Source organism: Camarhynchus parvulus, chromosome 6 (genome assembly GCF_901933205.1).
Source record: "Camarhynchus parvulus chromosome 6, STF_HiC, whole genome shotgun sequence".
NCBI classification, from domain to species: Eukaryota; Metazoa; Chordata; class Aves; order Passeriformes; family Thraupidae; genus Camarhynchus; species Camarhynchus parvulus.
In genome coordinates this window covers 29,891,946-29,909,014 of record NC_044576.1, presented here as the reverse complement: position 1 = coordinate 29,909,014, position 17,069 = coordinate 29,891,946, and the positions used below count along the sequence as shown (strand labels likewise).

Sequence of the window (17,069 nt, the reverse complement as noted above, 5' to 3'; positions counted from 1 at the left end):
ATTAGGATTATTACATTCCCCATCCTCTCTTGTCAGCCCATTCTCAACTTCCCTTTCCTCCCAGTGCCTCCCAGCAGGGCAGGCTTCACCCCCATCAGCAGGCAGTGCTCACAGCAGCTCAGCTGCTCAGGTGTTCACATGGAGGGAGGTCACAGCAGCACTCTGGGCGTGACTGTCCTTACCCTCTCTGGTGGCTCATGTCCCTGAGTGTCCCCGTGCCACCAGTGGTGCCAGCCCTGCCCACTGCCTGCCCCAGCACTTCAGACACAAAATCCCACAAAACAGCGACTTCTTGGGGTCAGAGGAGTCTCCTCTGTCGGGGAACATTGCAAAGCACCCCAAAATACCACAAGAACTGACTTACCACCGAGTCAAGGAACCTAATGCAGCACTCGAGCTCGGGCCGGGTCTCACAGAACTGCCGAAAGAGGAGCCTTCCAATGGGCTGCTTTTCACATATGCTGCAGTAATCTCTCTCTGGAGGCAAGAAAGAGAAGAACAGAAGCATGAGAATGAGAAGAGCTCAGCCTTTTGGGTTGCTCATGCATTGCAAGTGAGTGCAGGGCTACAACCCCAAATCACAACAACCTCCGTCTCCCTGCCACCACGTTTCAGATATCCATATACAAATGTAATTAATGGCTTTAGGACTCAATTAAGAGAGGCTGAATTTTGTAGGGCTGGTGTTGGTAAAGGTCAAGCAAAAGCCATTCAGTTATTATGAAAAAAATAATTTCATATTTTTCTGTGGTGGAAATGTATGCAAAGGTACAGCTCAGATTGGTGGTACTGGTGGGAATGTGGGGAGCAAATTACAAGTCCTTGAAATATGAGTCATACATTAAAGGGCAGAAAAAGCTGGAATTTGTGCAGTCCTTCCTGGATGCTTCCTAGATATGCACTAAAGTACCCATATCTCTGGAAATGCTTAGCCTATTTTCTGTTAAACAATTATAGTAAACTATGCATTTTCAAAGGTTTCAAAATTTCTGCTATTTAATTGCTGAGCATTAAGGAATGGATAGAGCATATGGCATCTGGCTCATTTCAGTTTAACACAGCATTCCTTACAGAACTGCATTTCCCCTTAAAAGCCATGTTTAAATGGCATTCCTCTGTGCTGGTGCATCCACAACCATCACTCACAGTACAGCAAAAGGTCCTTTGCCCATCACAAGGGCTATCAGCAGGAGAATATCAGCATCATTAACTGGCATGGCACCAGCACAAATGCCAAGGGCTTTGGATATTTTTCTGGTGAGAGCAGAAAATCGCCCAGCCTGCTTGGAGCAGCAATACTTGCTTGAGACACGTTATTCCTCTACAAGTACACACATGTCAAACAACATACTGTGTTTCCTTAGGCATTCTTCTCACCACCCTCCTCGCTGCCATATGGCACTTGCTGTTATTATGGAAACAACCAGCTTCTAAACACATAACACAGCGCTGCAAACAGACATACCAAACCCACACAAGTTGTCAGTGCCTTGGCTATTTCTCTCTTGGGCCTGTAGTTGCTCCTGAAATGTCTTTGATTCCCCCTCTGCTTTGGCCCCCATGCCCTTCAGCTCTTCCCATTCCATGGACGCAGGCATCCAAAGCTCCCCTTTGCCATTGAGGCACCCAGCTGAAGGCCCTGCTCAACTCAGCTTGTGCCCTGGGGACCACGTTCTGCAAAACCAGAATTGCCATAGAATCATGAACTGGTTTGGGTTGGAAGGGATCCTAAAGATCACCTAATTACACATCCCCTGCCATGGGCAGAGACACCTTCCACTATCCCAGGCTGCTCCAACCAAACTGGCCTTGGACACTTCCAGTGATGAGGCACCCACATCTTCTCTGGGCAGCCCATGCCAGGGCCTCCCCACCCTCTGGGGACATTTGTCTTGAACAGAAAATGCTGTTTGAGGTGTTGGACCTCTGCCCTGTAGCTGGGTGACAGCAGGCAGGAGCAGCCAAGGCTGCCTCTCCTAAGGGGAAGGGGAGAGCCTGCCCTGTGCTGCACCTGGCTCTACTTCAGGAACTGATTCCTGAAGCACTTGGTCAGGAACTTGGTCTAGTGGTCACTAGAGACATGGGCTGAGGATAGCTGAGATGTGCTTTAATTCAGTCTGGTCCTGCTCTGGTCTGGTCTTCTGAAGCAGCTGGGAACAACATGCCAGCAGCATTTTTTCGCTGGCACTGCCATTCCATTTTGGATCAGGATATCACTCAATCTACTGAGAAAACTGCAATGTTTTGATGCTCTCTTGCAAGCAAAACTGGATCAAAATCACTGTGTAAATCCTAACCTGACCTCCAGTCAATCTAATTATCAGCAGCCACCCCCTGGCAGTGGTTTGTTTGCCTGAGCTGGAGCCTTCAGCATGGAACACCATGGCACTGAGGTGTGGTGGGAAAAGCAGCGGGATCCCTGGGACAAGGAGCAGCCTTGGGGTGTCCTTGTGGGTGCGACCAGCTTGTGCTGCTTGACCAAGTGGCATTTTTAGTGAGTAACTGCTGGAGGGATGTGCAGACATGTACAGCACTAAGGGAAGTGAAGGAGTCAGGAGAGTGGATCAGAAAAACAGTCCTCACAACATCCCAGAGGCCAAAGGCTCAGCAGCCCAAGTGAGCTCTCCTGGGAGGTTTGGAGGTTGAACTACATCTGCCTGATGCTGGTTTCTTTTAATTCTTTTTAATATATTTTATATATTCTTTATATATATATTTTTATATATAAAGAATATATAAAACCAAGAATATATAAATAAGCAGATAGATATACACAGATAAACACAACATAAATAAGACATGAGCACAGACTTCTTCCTACCCTACAGAACTTGGCCAGCACGTGAGAAGGGTGACCCACTGGTAACGAGGAAAAAGGAAATACCAGAAATAATCTCTGAAAATGCAACAGCCAGAGCAGCTCCCTGGAGCCATCCACGGCTCCGTCATGTGCGTTGCACTGCTGGATGTACCAACACAGACAATAAACACACGACAAAAATGCTTTCATTCCTTGTAGGTGACACAAACTATTTTCTTAGGCCCTGATCTTGCTGTTGGCCTCACCAAGTCAGCTAAAGGAATCTGCACTCAACTAATTCTTGGGATGCATGGGCCCGGAGCGGACTAAGAAAGAAAAACACGTCTGAGCTAAAGCTGAAAAAGGAGTGGATGGTTTTATTACAGCAAGAAGTGTTTCAGCAGCGTGCTGCACCCCAGAGATGGGGCTGGAGCACCCCGAGCCGTGCTCAGGAGCTGCTGCAGGATGGGGAGGCAGGTGGGCACCGCAGCCAGGGGCTCTCCTGGGCTGGGGCTGAGCCTTGTGTCGCTCTTGTTCTGCCTGCCAGCAAAAACATCCATCCAGTTTCAAAAGTTTAAAAAATAGAAGGAATGATTTCCTGAGGAAATGGAAATGTTAAACACTTGGAAGTGAAACCATATGCTTATGATGATGAAGTGTAACTAAAACAGCTCTGAGAGTGATATCTTTGGTAGTCAGACCCTCGTGCCTCAGCGCCATCCTGTTTAACACCTGCAAAGTCACCCAAAATGGGGTGAAAGGCTGGGTGGGTCAAAGTCTTGGGAAAGCAGACACTTCTCACTGACGCCAAACTTTTTATTTAGAAAATATCACTGGCAAACAACGCACATATGCAAGTGAGTTCTCCATCTTCCTAACAGAACAACAACACAGATTAATATAGAAAAGGTATTATATAAAATGCCATAATTAACATTCATAAGATAAATAAAGATAAATAATGTTTATTCATAATTCTACTGACTCATTTTTCCCTTTACTTCATAGCCTATGTATTGAAATACTAATTTCAGGAGCAGCCAGCACAAAGAACACACTGAAATAGTTGCACCTGCACACGTCATGCTGTCACCATTCAAAGCCTATGGCCAAATTTGTTCCCAAACAGATATTTTGGTAAGGTTCTGAAAAATATCTGAGCCCATGCCTAAGAAAAATAGTCCTATTAACAAAATTTCATACCTGTCAAAACCTACCATTGATGAAGTGAAAAGCTCAACACAAGGTAATAGAGTTGCTGATGTCAAAATCCCCAGCTTTCAATTAAAAGGGGAGAAAATCTAATATTTTAACTACATAAAAACCTTCGTGTGCACTGTGAAGATTTTTTGTCCTAATTTCTCATTTGAATACCTTTCATTTTTTGGCTGGCTCAAAGTATCACCATTTGGAGAGAAACTGGTCTGAAGAGTGACCAGGTCCCCCCTTCTCTCTCACATTTGCAATCTACCTGTGGGTTTTGATGGGTTAGTGATGAACTAAAAAACCGTGTGATAACTCTTGGCTGAAAATCAGTCTTTTATGATATTCAGTGTAAACTGCAAGTGCCTAAGTAAGACTGCTATAAAAGCTGCACTTCTGCAACTCATTCTGAAGAGCTGCAAAGCCAAGCCCTGCAATCAGCTGGTGAGGCTTCCTCCTGTAGATGTCCGTGGGGAGGGATTAGCTCAGTTTTAGCCTCACTTTTAAAGTCTACAAAAGGCAGGAACATCTTTTCAGCTTTTTGGTCATTTATTGGTGTGGCCAAGGATTGCATTTATGTACTATCTGTTAAGTAACATTTTATTTTCCAACATACTGGAATCCCAAGAGCAGATTTTCCGAAGGAATGCATGGAGAATTGCCAAGAAGACATGCACCATGCTGCTGCATGGGAACATTTGGACTTGACCTCTGGATCCCTGCTATCCTTGGCATTAAATCAGATGAAAAATGAGTAAGATCCAAATGCAAAGTAATTATGATGCCTAAAAAAGCCCCCACAAAACAAAACAACCAACAAACAAACACCTGGAACCCCCAAAGAGGATGTAGGAAGACTCAATTGTTGATTTCATGCTCAGTGATCAAAGATCAGAATTCATCTTCCCTTCCTGCTTTTTCTTCTTTAAGGTGAACCAAAACCACTCAGATGCTGTTGCAAGTCTGTGATTTGTCTGCTGCTCTCTTCCTCTCACCTGCTTTGTCCCAGAATAACAAAAATCACCCAAAATTAATGGCAGAAAGCATTTCAATGCCTCAGTCCCTACACTCAAGCTGGGCAGCATCTCCTGAGGGAGCAGCAGTCAGCTCCCAAGATGCTGGCACACCAAAAGTAAAACTTTCTTCTTCCAAGGGGCTGGGGCCTGTCGAAGTGATCCCCAAAATCTGTGAGATGGATGGAAATTTCAGCTAAAAATGTCCCAAAATCGCACGTCTCCCTCCTCAATCAAACACAGGGAGATGCTGCTACAAGAAATCCTACTCTACCCAGCCCAAATATAAAACCACTTCTGGTTTTTTTTGTCCATCTTTGCTTTCTTTATGTACGTTTCCTTACAGAGACACACAGTGAAAAGGAGGACAAAGGCAGGAACTAAGAGCAAGATTAAAGAATATGCAGCACAACTGAACCAAACAGACTTTCACAGCCCATCATACATCGTGCACTTGTAGCAATTTCCTTCTTTTTGTCAAAAAAAGGACTAAATCCTTTAAGGTTCACAGAATTATTTTGTGTCCATTCAGAGTACTAATGGAAAACAAATTGCATCTTTAAGCACTGAATAACCCCATTTAGAGCTATATTAATATAAATACATTTTTCATTTTAAACCAGCAAGTCTAACACTGGTGCTTATAAAGATGTCTTATAATTTACTGCTGCTCTTCTCCAGCCAAAAGTGGAATTACCACTGTCCATGTATAAACTTAATAAACAGCACACACTAAACTGCCTAGTCTTTCAGGCTGATGAAAGTTGCTTCTTATCAAAGGATCCTTTGTGGATGTTTTAAAAGGATTTAAATTGCTTTGATTGCATTATTAACAGTGTCTGTGTTGCTCTTGTATTTCAGAATGATCTGGAAAGCTGGAACATTAGCTCTTGCATTCTACAAAAGGCGGTTTTCCATCTCTAATAAAAATGCTTCAACACAAAAGATAATCCTTGTGTTCAAGAGCAAAACCCCAAGATAGGCCATGTTAGCACATCTGAAGACCCTCTTACCACCTTTTTAATCTTACTTTTAATTTTCTGTGGTCTTCAGTCCTGGAGATGTCATGGCCAGTCAGGACTTCATGAACCTTGCTGGGAACCCAGGTACTTGCAGTGGCAAACATATCAGATTTTTCTCTTTGAGAAACTGAAAATAGGGGACCTTTTCTGATGAATAAACTGGGATATTGCTGTTTAAACTGCAGAGTCTGATGAAAAACCTGTACAGTCACATAGAGAGGGATCTCTTTTTCATGGTGCCTATTTGGGAGTATTGCAGGAATGGGAGGAAGCAACAGGAGGGAAGTTCCTTGTTATTGGTTCCCAAACAGATATTTTGGTAAGGTTCTGAAAAATATCCGAGCCCATGCCTAAGAAAAATAGTCCTATTAACAAAATTTCATACCTGTCAAAACCTACTATTGATGAAGTGAAAAGCTCAACACAAGGTAATAGAGTTGCTGATGTCAAAATCCCCAGCTTTCAATTAAAAGGGGAGAAAATCTAATATTTTGATTTGTTGTCTTTGTTGTCTGTTATTTTCTGGGGTTTGTTGGGTTTGTTTTTTTTTTTGTTGTTGTTGTTTGGGGAGTGAGTGGGGCTGTTTTACAATGGAAACCTGTGGTTAAGATGCTGAGGACTCTCCATTCACCGTGTCTCCAGCAATGCATTTAAAAAGTGAGGCAATCCAGATGGTTAGAGAGCACAACACAGGAATAAAAATGCCACATCTCAGTTCATTCAAAAATTCCTATAAACTGTGGCAGCAAGTCACGTTACAAAACCCTAACACAGGCATCCAGGCTCCCGTGGGAATTCAGTTACCAGCACAGCTAATATTCTGTGCCCTGCAGACCTCAGTGGCATGCTGTATTTATAAAATGGGGCTAATGGCAGTGCCTGCCTCAGTAGCACGCTGTATTTATAAAATGGGGCTAATGGCAGTGCCTGGCCCTGAGCAGTGTGGCCAGAAAAGGTCCATGGAGGTGTGGGAGCCCCGAGTGCTGCTGTTGGCCCCGTGGCTCCTGGCTATTCACCTGCAGCGCAAACTCCTGCAGAGGAAATTCAGCCCAGGAGAGCACAGCAGAGCCTTTTTATACATTAACCACTCTACTGCTCCAGAGCTTCACCTGGCACTTCAGAGAGATTAAAAATGACGAGGCAGCCTCTGTCTCAGGGAGTGTTTGTCTTGGCAGCTCCAGAGCCCTGCAGGTGCCGGACAGCAACTCTGAAGCCAAGGGCTGTGATGAAGTTCTCCTGCTGGTGGCAAAAGCACACTCTCTCTAACCATAAATATTTCATCTGCTTTCTTTGTTTTTTTTTTAAATAAAACTTGGAAATTGTTACAACCTATGACAAGATAATGGCCTGATAGATTCCTTATTCTGAACAGCAGCTTGTCCTGCTCTGCAGTTCAAACCAGCCCTTCATTGCTGAGGAAAGCTCTATGCCTAACAGATGAAGTACTGGGGGAGAACATTTTTTTGGCCTTCCTTTATTTTTTTCCATTTGAATTTAGGATTTTCTACAAGAGACTTGGAGACCCTCATCTATGCTGTTACAGCAAGAGTCATTCTGGCACTGACTATCTAAGTTTAATTAATTAAAAATAAGAATGCAATCAAGCTTACTTGAGACAATGGAATTACCCCAAACTGGTTTTAAGTCGTGCCAACTTAATTTTCTCTGCTTGTCAGCTGTCTTTTTTAAAACAAACAAAATTTAATCTCCTGATCATCGAACATCTAACATAATTATTCAGATGCAGACAGTGTTTGCTTTGTATAACTTCCCTTATTTCCACTCTTTTCATGGCATTAGGCTACAAGGATAAACTCCACACATCACAGCAGCATTACACTGGAGATGGAAACAGGCCAGCTGGACTGATACGGAAAATATGCTTGGAGAATACTGGAACAAACTCACAGTTAAATACACTTCAGTGATACATATGGATCTTCTCATTTGTTTTTTGAAAGCAGCTGCATTGAAGCTTTGCTCATGGAATTCTATTTGAAAATCAAATCCTACAAGCAGTTGCATAAATATGTTTGCACGAGTACTTGAACCAGAACACGTTTGTGGCTTTGTTGACTTTGGACAAAGATTTTGACAGGAGGGATAACAACCCACCCACCCTTTTTGTAGCAGCAGCAGGAGGAGGATCAAACAAGATCCTGGGAGCTCAATATAATCACTGCACAGGAAAACAGGAGTGGGGTCCAGAGCCTGGGGAGGGACCCTCAGCTCTCACCAGGGAGACATTTGCTCATCCAGCCTTGTGCCAGGAGCAGAGTCAGATGGCAATGTGAAAATGCCCTGCCCTGAGACCAGGCTGTTTGCCAGTGGAAGACAAATTCTCATCCTAACAAAATCTGACCTACTCTGCTGAGTTATTCCAGCCCTCCCCCAACACTTCTGGTATCCTGTAAAAGTTACTTGCTCAGGCAACTGCATCCCTTCCACATGGGTCACTGAGCAAGCCCCGTGCTCAAAAGCAGAAACTGCAGGGGTCAAGGCTCAGCTCAAGAAGATGAAGATGGAGTTTGCCATTAATGCTTGAGCCTCTCAATCAGAGAAGCAAAAATATCTCTCTGTGAATGATGGGGTGCAGGGAAAGACAACAAATAATTGCTGCTAATAATGAAGACATTCATTAAACCTGCTGAAACCACAGAATATTCTGAGTTGGAAGAGACCCAACCATCGAGTCCAGCTTTTAAGTGAACAGCTCATATGGGGATTGAACCCTCAACCTTGGTGTTATCAGCACCATGCTCTAACCAACTGGGATGCAAAGAATGACTCCCATCCATTCCAGTAGCTCCTTGATCAAGCCTACCTTAGTTTCCCCACCTCTCCTCTGTCAAGCACAATTTACATGAATAAACCACTCACTCTGTCTCCTCAGTTCCACACCAACACCAGCAGGACAGTGGAAATGCGTGCACCAGGATTAATCACTAGGAAATCTGGACTGTGAATGTGCAATGGGAATATTTTAAAGTATTTTTTTTTTTTTAACTTAAATTATTAGGTACCATGTTCTTGAACATATCCTTTCTTTTACATTTGGCTGCCAGTTAAAATAACAGTGCACAGAAAGGGAACAAAAAGCAAAAAAGAGCAGGGAGACAGAATGACTGGCTGACAGACAGATGGGCAGGTGTGTTACACTTCTAGTCAAAAAATTACCATTACTAGTAGTAAGCTGCTTTCCATTCCCATAAATTACACTTGAAAAGCACATGGCCCTGGATCAATGCCTCTGGTGAGGTTTCCCAAGCACAGTGTTTGAACAGTTGCCTCTGTGGCCAGTCACAAAGGTATTCAGGGCAGGGTGGGCTTCCAAACTGCTTCACACTGATCACAAAAGATGCCCCACCAACATTTCCCAGCACTTTCATGTGGTACTGGTGCAGCCCCAGGGGAAGGGCTGCCCACACCAAAACCCTCACCACCACCCTGGCTAGAAAAAGAGTTTGCCTTTATCTTCTTAAATGGCTTTCAACAATGTCTCTGCCGCAAGGCCAGAGGGCTGGAAAAAAAATCCCTCAAAGAAATATGAAAGCTCACCTCAGAAACGCCCTGTGAAATTCGGGGAACAAACACTTAGTTGTTCTCATTTTGTTCTGCCTTGGATGGGAATGACAGAACTGGATGATTTGCTCTCAAAGACTGTAGCTACTGAGATTTTTTTTTCTTTTTAGTTGGGACTTTAATGCCCAGACTGAAAGTTTTTAACTGAAATACCAAACTTATTTTCTGTCTAGTGCTGTTATTTAGACTCCTGCCTGGTGACATTCTGGGTAACGCATGCTGAAAGAAAATTTCAGTAGAAGTTGCAATTTGAACGTTCAATGTTATGAAATCTACAGAACTGTTGCTGTTGTACATAGCACAAAATAAACATCTCGATTCCAGGAAACCAATGCAGACATCTTGTGAATCACTTTCTTAAGACGAAAAGACTTTTGCAGAACTACTCTTTGACTTCTAAAGCAGCCTAGGTAGAAAGCAAAGCAGCTTTCCTTTCTCAGGATGAAACTTTTACCAGGTCAGAAAGTGGCAGAGTGCACAGAGCCACCAGCACAGTCACTCTGTGAGTGCACATTTAAGCAGCACACGTTACTGACAGGCACATAATACAACTATTCACAGGGATTACTTACTCTGCATGCTGTTCAATAGTCACTGCAAGTCCTAAGCATCCCAGCCCTCTTATTAGTGAATCCTTTAACAGAATAGTAGATGCTATTAGTTGTTACTTCACTGCTAAATTTTCTTGGGTATTTTTCTTTCCATTTTTTCCTCCTGATGTTTTCAAACCCCAAGCTTCGAGTACAACAAAACTCCACACTGGTAAAACTCCACTTATTTTATAAGTGTTTGTCAATCCCAACCTTTAAAAAAATTGCACAATAAGCTCAACCACCAACCTAAGTAATCAGAGGCAATAATATACTGAAAAACATAATCAATCCTCAACGATTTTTAAGGGGTACCACTGACCTATGACAACACTGCTAAATTACCACTTAACTGGATCTTTTGCTCAACTACAAGTGGTTCATTTGTATTAACACAGACACTGACTTTGCCTTGGTTTATATTGACAGGCTGATTTGACTGCCTGCTGAGAGACAGCCCCCTCTGAGTGGGTGTGAAGGAGCTGAGCTGCCAAGTAAAATTGATAGGAGGAGTGGAAAGGAGGTTTTAAAGCCATTTAGAAACTCCAAATGTACTGAAAGTAACTTGTGCAAGAGGGGGATAGCCAGTGGTAAGCATTTTTTTCCTCCTTTTTGACAGAAGTCTGCAGTACCAGGGATCCCTTCATACCAAATTACTGGGATGGATGCAGAGGGTGTGGTAGCTTGTGTCCAGACACAAAAACCATGAACAGTCTTACTTAGGTCTACAAAAAAAGAAAAACCAATTTTAGAGGGAACTTCAATCTTATGAAAACTGGATCGTCATGGGGAAAATATGTGAAAACTTTTGCAGTTTTAAAAGTTATTCTAGTATGTGAAGTTTTGCAGTTTATCTTTTTTTTTTCCTGGTCATTTCTTGGTCTATTTTTACACTGTCATACGAAAAACATCTTACCCTTATGAAGTGTTTTTTCCCCATTCTGTTTCCTAAATTTCAACATACAAATATCCAGCAACACAAAATAATGGTGTTGTGTCAGATAATGTTTCAGATCTGCAAAACAAGAAGCCCAGACTATCACGTCCAAAGTTACTGAAAAGATTTCAGTGAACAGAAGGCAAAATTAATGGGAACTTCAAGTAGGGTTGCCTACCTCTTAAACAGTGATAGGATATTTAGATGCTGAAAATGTATTTAGACGTTTTACTTCTCACTTGGAAGAGGATACTTCAGCATGTTGGATCTGAAGAAATAAATGAAAAACTGAGATCCTAATGCTTGCCTTCTTCAGCATCCTTCCAGCCAGGTGCTGACCCACCAAGAAATTGCTCTGCTCAAATTTATCAACTGGTACTCTGAAATCTAATCTGGTTATCTCATAAAGTTTTACACCAGAGTGACACACAGCAAGGAGTAACTCTGGTGTGGTAAAGCAGCCTCACAACTACATGAGAAATCCATTCCCAAGTTATTCTGGTCAAGAGCACAGGAGGAAGTGAGGTGGATGAAGTCAGGCATAAGAACTGTAAAAGTGCTCACTCTGCCTTTTCTCAGCTGGGTGACACCACCTTCCCTCAGTGTGAAGCATCACCTCTGAGTCTGTAAATGTGAAGGGATGCTCAGCATGGGGAAAAGGATCACTTTTATGGGCCAGCCACTTAGATTTGGGTTGTCCCTTCAATTCTACCAAGCAGAGTAGCCTCTTGTGCTCGTGCTTTCATGCTGACCTCCAGAATGGGTAGGGAAGATGCTGTGTTATGGCTTTTGGGTGCACAGATGTTTGAAGCAACATTCTGTGTCCCATGTGCATGGATAGACTGCTCCTGTCACCTCATCAGTCAGTGCAACAGCTGCTGGAGTTCTCTAAAAATGGAATTCAGCGTGTAATTATCACTTTGGAGATGGGTAGGTTCTCCTGTGAGAGTGGGACATGGGAACACTCAGCACAGTGCACGAGGCTGGGAGAGAACCATCAGCTAAGGCTTAACAGCTCCATTCCCAGGACTGAGGTGCACTGTCTGCTGGGTCCTCAGCCCAGGAACTCCACAGAAGACAGGGATTTCCTCTTCAGCAGACACATAAAATGTACTTCTCTGAAAGGAAAAGGGGCAAAGAGATGGAAAAGAAGAGCCACATGGCTGATCTGAAGGGAAAGCATGCTTGCATTGACACTGAAACATTAGAGACATTGTTGGACTGCAGTTCATCCTTGCAAAAATATTATCCTCGTCTCGATGCCAAGGTTGGTGAAAGTATGGGCTACTTGCCATGGAAGTGCTGGGTAGTTAGGCTAGACCTGTCATGGGGCTTATTTACTCTCTGCGCCCAACGTTTCAGACACACTCAAGTGTAGTGTTCATGTCTTGGCAGGAACTTCTCATTCATGCACTTTCTCCTGGTCCCCTCTGAGGAGTCTTCCTCCTCTGACATTGCAGTGGTTAAAATTTCATTGCTTGCTGAGAAAACCAACACTGATTAATTTCATCCTACTTGCATGGAAGAGGTAAAGTATGCAGGTCTCCAGCCAGGGACAAGGAAATCCCTGCTGCTTACACGCCACATCGAATAAGCAGCCCATGGTTGAGGCCATTGGACTTCAACAGTCTTCATTCCACCCGCAGGAAAGAGGCAATTATCCATAGCAGCATGGGGAGCAAACAGGAAGTAATGCAAGACATTCACTTTGATTACAGAATATCTTTTTTTATAGGACATAATATCCCACAAGGAAGAATTCAGCTGCAGCGTTACATCGACGCACCCTGAATTATTAAAGGAACGTGATTGAGGTTGCAAAGCTCAGCCTCAAGACCCAGGAAAAACCTAAATTAAGGTTGCTGGTGCAGCCTGAATGCCACTGCTCGCTGTGTGTGCGTTCTGGTACAGTCTTTAATTACATCACTGCAAACTGCTTTTCCCACAGGGCCTTCGCCTCATTCAACACACAGGACAGACAGTGCCTAATAATGAGCAGCTATTTGGTGTTTGGTGCTCTCCTCTGGTTCAGTGTGTGGCCCTGGACTGTATTTACTGCACACCAGTCAGGCCTGCTCTGGAGACACAGTGATTCATCTCCCCATGGATCTTTCTGTGACATTCTCCAACACAGCCTTTAAACATCTCAGGTGTATCATGGATCTATTTGCACCCCACCTTTGGGAGACAGAGACTCCAGTTTTGCAGATGGGGAACTGAAACATGTGAAGATTAAGGTAAAAAGTGTCCACTGATTGGTGCTACTTGATTTTCTGTGTATTTAACTTTAAATGCTGTTCTCTCTGTCCAAAGCCAACCTTCCATTTGCTTCAGTTGGACACGTTTGTAACCAAGACCCAAAAATCTCAAGGCAACTACTCAGAAAATGGAAAAAGCACAATTAGAGGCCAACTGTGAAAGACCAATTTTAAGTGACTTGCCTGTCATCACATAAGATCTATCCCTGTCCAATTCCTTAGTATGCCATTCAATTGCTTTGGCTATGAGACCATTTCCTTTGATGCTGCAAATCCCCATTTAAATTTATCACACACCTTTTACCTCATGCAGTAAATGAGTCAGCCATTCTATGCTCCTTTATTAGACAACCCAGTTCCAGCCCCAGACTAACTCAGGCTTTTGAACTGACTGCATTAGGGCTCCTGGGGAAGAAAATTAATTACTTGATATATATGCTGAATGATTAATTTAAGCTGCATAGGCAGCCTTAATTCACAATTTATTTTAGGTTCTCATTGTTTTAACACATATTTTTTTCATGCTTAATTTCCTAAGCTTTTAAGGAACTGAAGAAAAAATGAAGAACAAAACCTGCTGTGGACCAGTGAAGAAAATCTTGCTCATTTGGAAGAGTTTACACAAAAGGCTGGGAACTTTCAAGAATGTGAAAGTTGGCAACTTGAAGAATGTTCTTTTAACACAGCTTTTCTTGAGCTCTTTCCTAAGTTTTCTTTGAAACAGAAAGTCCATCATGTTGACACTCATAGTGATACCCATACCAGCAGAACTGACACAGAGGTGTCAGGGTATCTGTCTGTGCTGGGAAAGAAGCTGTAAATTGTGTTGGCTGATCATCCTGGGCTCTCTGGACTCTCTGGACCATGACTGCCCTATTTTTTCTTTCACCTTCCCATCCTAATTTTGCAGCAGCACTGCTCCTCCATTCTGCTTCCTCTAAGGTGATTTGCTCCATTTCTACGCTCAATCTCTTTAGACAGTGGTGCCAATTTCTGCCCCCAATCTGATCCCAGCACTTGTCCTACACTGACAGTGTGCAGCAGTACAGGTGGGATATGGATTCACTGCACACCAGCAACTCTGCAGCAGCTCTCCAAGTGCCACCCTTTGGGAGACATCTGCAAGACTTTGAGGCTCAGTCTGAAGTGGCTGCTTTCTCTCACTGGAGGGAAAAGCATGGAGAGATCCTCAAGATGGGATCCTTCCCTGAAATCCCTAAATGGCCTCTTCCATTTTTGACTGAGAGGATGAACAGCATCACTGAGTTGCAGCAATATATGTTAAACTTTGTCAGCTCCCTCAGCAGTGTGCAATGCAAATAACTTCCTCTGAAACTGCAATAAATCTCATACTTAGCCTGGATATTTAAAGAATAGCTATAATGGTGTTAATTCACCAGGGCTCATGCCCTCACCAGACTGATGACACTTCTTCGTCTTTCTGATCAATCTTGGCTTCCACCTTCAGACTGTTAGTTTTAATAAAACAAAATTAAAAAGAAGGAAAAAAAAAAAAAAAAAAAAATGTAGCACAGAAAATATCCAGCATGGAAAATTTCAGTCTACATAATTCTGGCAAGATCTTAATCTTATAATGTCCAATATTAGACAAATTCAATAATGGATGGTGCTACCCACCAGTAACAGCAACCCTTATTCAGAAGGTTTGGCTTTGGGAGAAGAGTTGTTATTATTTATCATGTGTTACAGGGCCAATTTGGGAACCTTGACTTGGGAGCCTCACTGGAGCTGACTGCAAAACTCTCAGAGGATGCTATCTTTGAGGGTCATATGGGAACCAAAACACAAGCAGCTTCTTTTCCCAGAGTTTTCGCCTAAATAGATAAACATAAACCAGCAGAAGATGAAGAAAAATAAGAGTGACTGCATAAGACTCATGCAACGTTTTGAATAATTTTATGATTTATAATAGTTAAGCATCTCTGTCAGTTTATCAGGGATTAATATCACCTTTCTCTCCTTGAATTCCATTCAGTTCTTACATTATACATATTTCACATGAGCACTCTCTTCTCCCAATACTTCTGGCACAAATCTGAGCCTCTCTGGGAAGGACTCATAAGGTTATGAATGTCTGGACAGCCTGAGTAATGAAAGGCCATTTGGGGCCGAACCATTGACCACAGCTTTAACTTGCCAGGAAGCATAAAACATAAAATGTAAATTAGGTACTAATAACCCATTTTTCTTCTAAATCCTTGGTACAGATGCGCAGCATGAAGTACAGATTATGTTTTGAGAGAGATTTTGGAATAATTTGCAGTTAAAAATATTGCATGGGACCTTGTGTTGTGGCCTCAGAAGAGACTGAATTGTGAGTTGTTACTGCTGCCCTTGAACCCACTTCAGTCGATGGAAAGTTTCATTGGCACCTGTATTTGTTGCTTTGGGTAGCTGCCTAGCTACCAGCAAAACCCAGCACATAATACTGTCATCAGGGAAAGTGGAATGTGCAGTCCAGCAAGCAAGATATGCATGGAAAAGTACATTTCTCCCAGCATGTTTTGCAATCTCCATGCTATTCCCTCCCCATCTTCCTTTCCACTGATCTCATCTGTGGAGATGAAGTCAAGAAGAAAATTTAGGAAGTAGCACTTGCAGGGCAAGATCATTTTACTGCCTGTGCATGACCAGCATCATCCTTAACACAGCTTTGACCCTCTGGATGGGGCCAACCCCGTGTGAAAGAAACAGAAAATCAGAAAAAACAGCTCCAGTGTTCCTCAGTCAAGGGATCTGAAGGCAGCTTGAGGTTGGCTGGGCGCGTTTAGTTCCCATGTGAATTTGCCATTGTTGTGGTCTTGGATTCTGCCAGCAACAGTGTGCATGAAACTGCTGGGAAATGGACCTACGCGTCATACAAGTCACAGCACAACTTTTCTGTCGTGCTGCTTTCAGAACACATTCAAAGACATGTCCTTCATGTGTGAATTCCACCCTCCAGCTGCTTTATGGAAGAGGGCTGGAGTTATCAGTCTCCCCTCAGAAACCATTTCTCTTTTTCTGTTCACTGCAGCCCAGCTATGAGGAAATGACCAGCTTTTATCTTTTTCACCTCAGCCCAAGAGTATCTAAAAATATAACCTGTGGAACTCACTTCTTGAATTAATTATGCTTCAGGTAAAAATAAAATAAATATACTTGGCCTTAATGAGATCTGCAACTGCTTCTCCATCTCACGGCACACATCCTTTTCAAGCAAAACCTGGACTCTTGTTATGTTTTAATAGGTCAGTGCACCTGATATGGCTGAGTCAAACCATTGCTCTACAGCTCAACAATTTCCACCATTCTTTGCACCTAGAAAATGAGATAATTCAATCAATACTTTTAAAAATTAAATAAATACCTGGGTTTTGGCATGTGAAGAGGGGAAACGTGGCTATATCTCTGATGCAAGACTTAAAGAGAAGGCAGGAGTAGATCTCTACTGTACCTCTGCGGAATTACCTTGCTGGAATAGACACCTCCCCCCAAAGAAGCAGGGGAAAGCAAACTCGTATCTCCTCACTCACTCTTCCTGGTAATATTTGTAGCATTATTACTAATAAAGATGATTTTACTGTGCTAATGGCTAATCATGGCACAGGAGCAAGAACATATGGAGGGGAGCATGGTGCTAGGCACTGAATAAACACAGGAA

The 17,069-nt window shown here is 43.0% G+C and overlaps 1 protein-coding gene across 3 annotated transcripts in view; it reads right to left on the bottom strand.

The window, feature by feature from the left end:
* The window catches only part of GRK5 (G protein-coupled receptor kinase 5), a 153,248-nt gene that overhangs the window by 57,633 nt on the left and 78,546 nt on the right, over window positions 1–17,069 (bottom strand). For 2 of the 3 annotated variants that reach the window (XR_004060824.1, XM_030950760.1), the window contains exon 3: window positions 365–477. Coding sequence is in view for 1 of the 3 variants with exons in the window: in XM_030950760.1 (XP_030806620.1) it covers window positions 365–477 (113 nt within the window). In the remaining 2 variants the exon portion in view is untranslated. Of the gene's footprint in view, window positions 1–364; window positions 478–17,069 lie in introns of those variants that run through there. The other variant, XM_030950761.1, reaches the window with a different exon arrangement.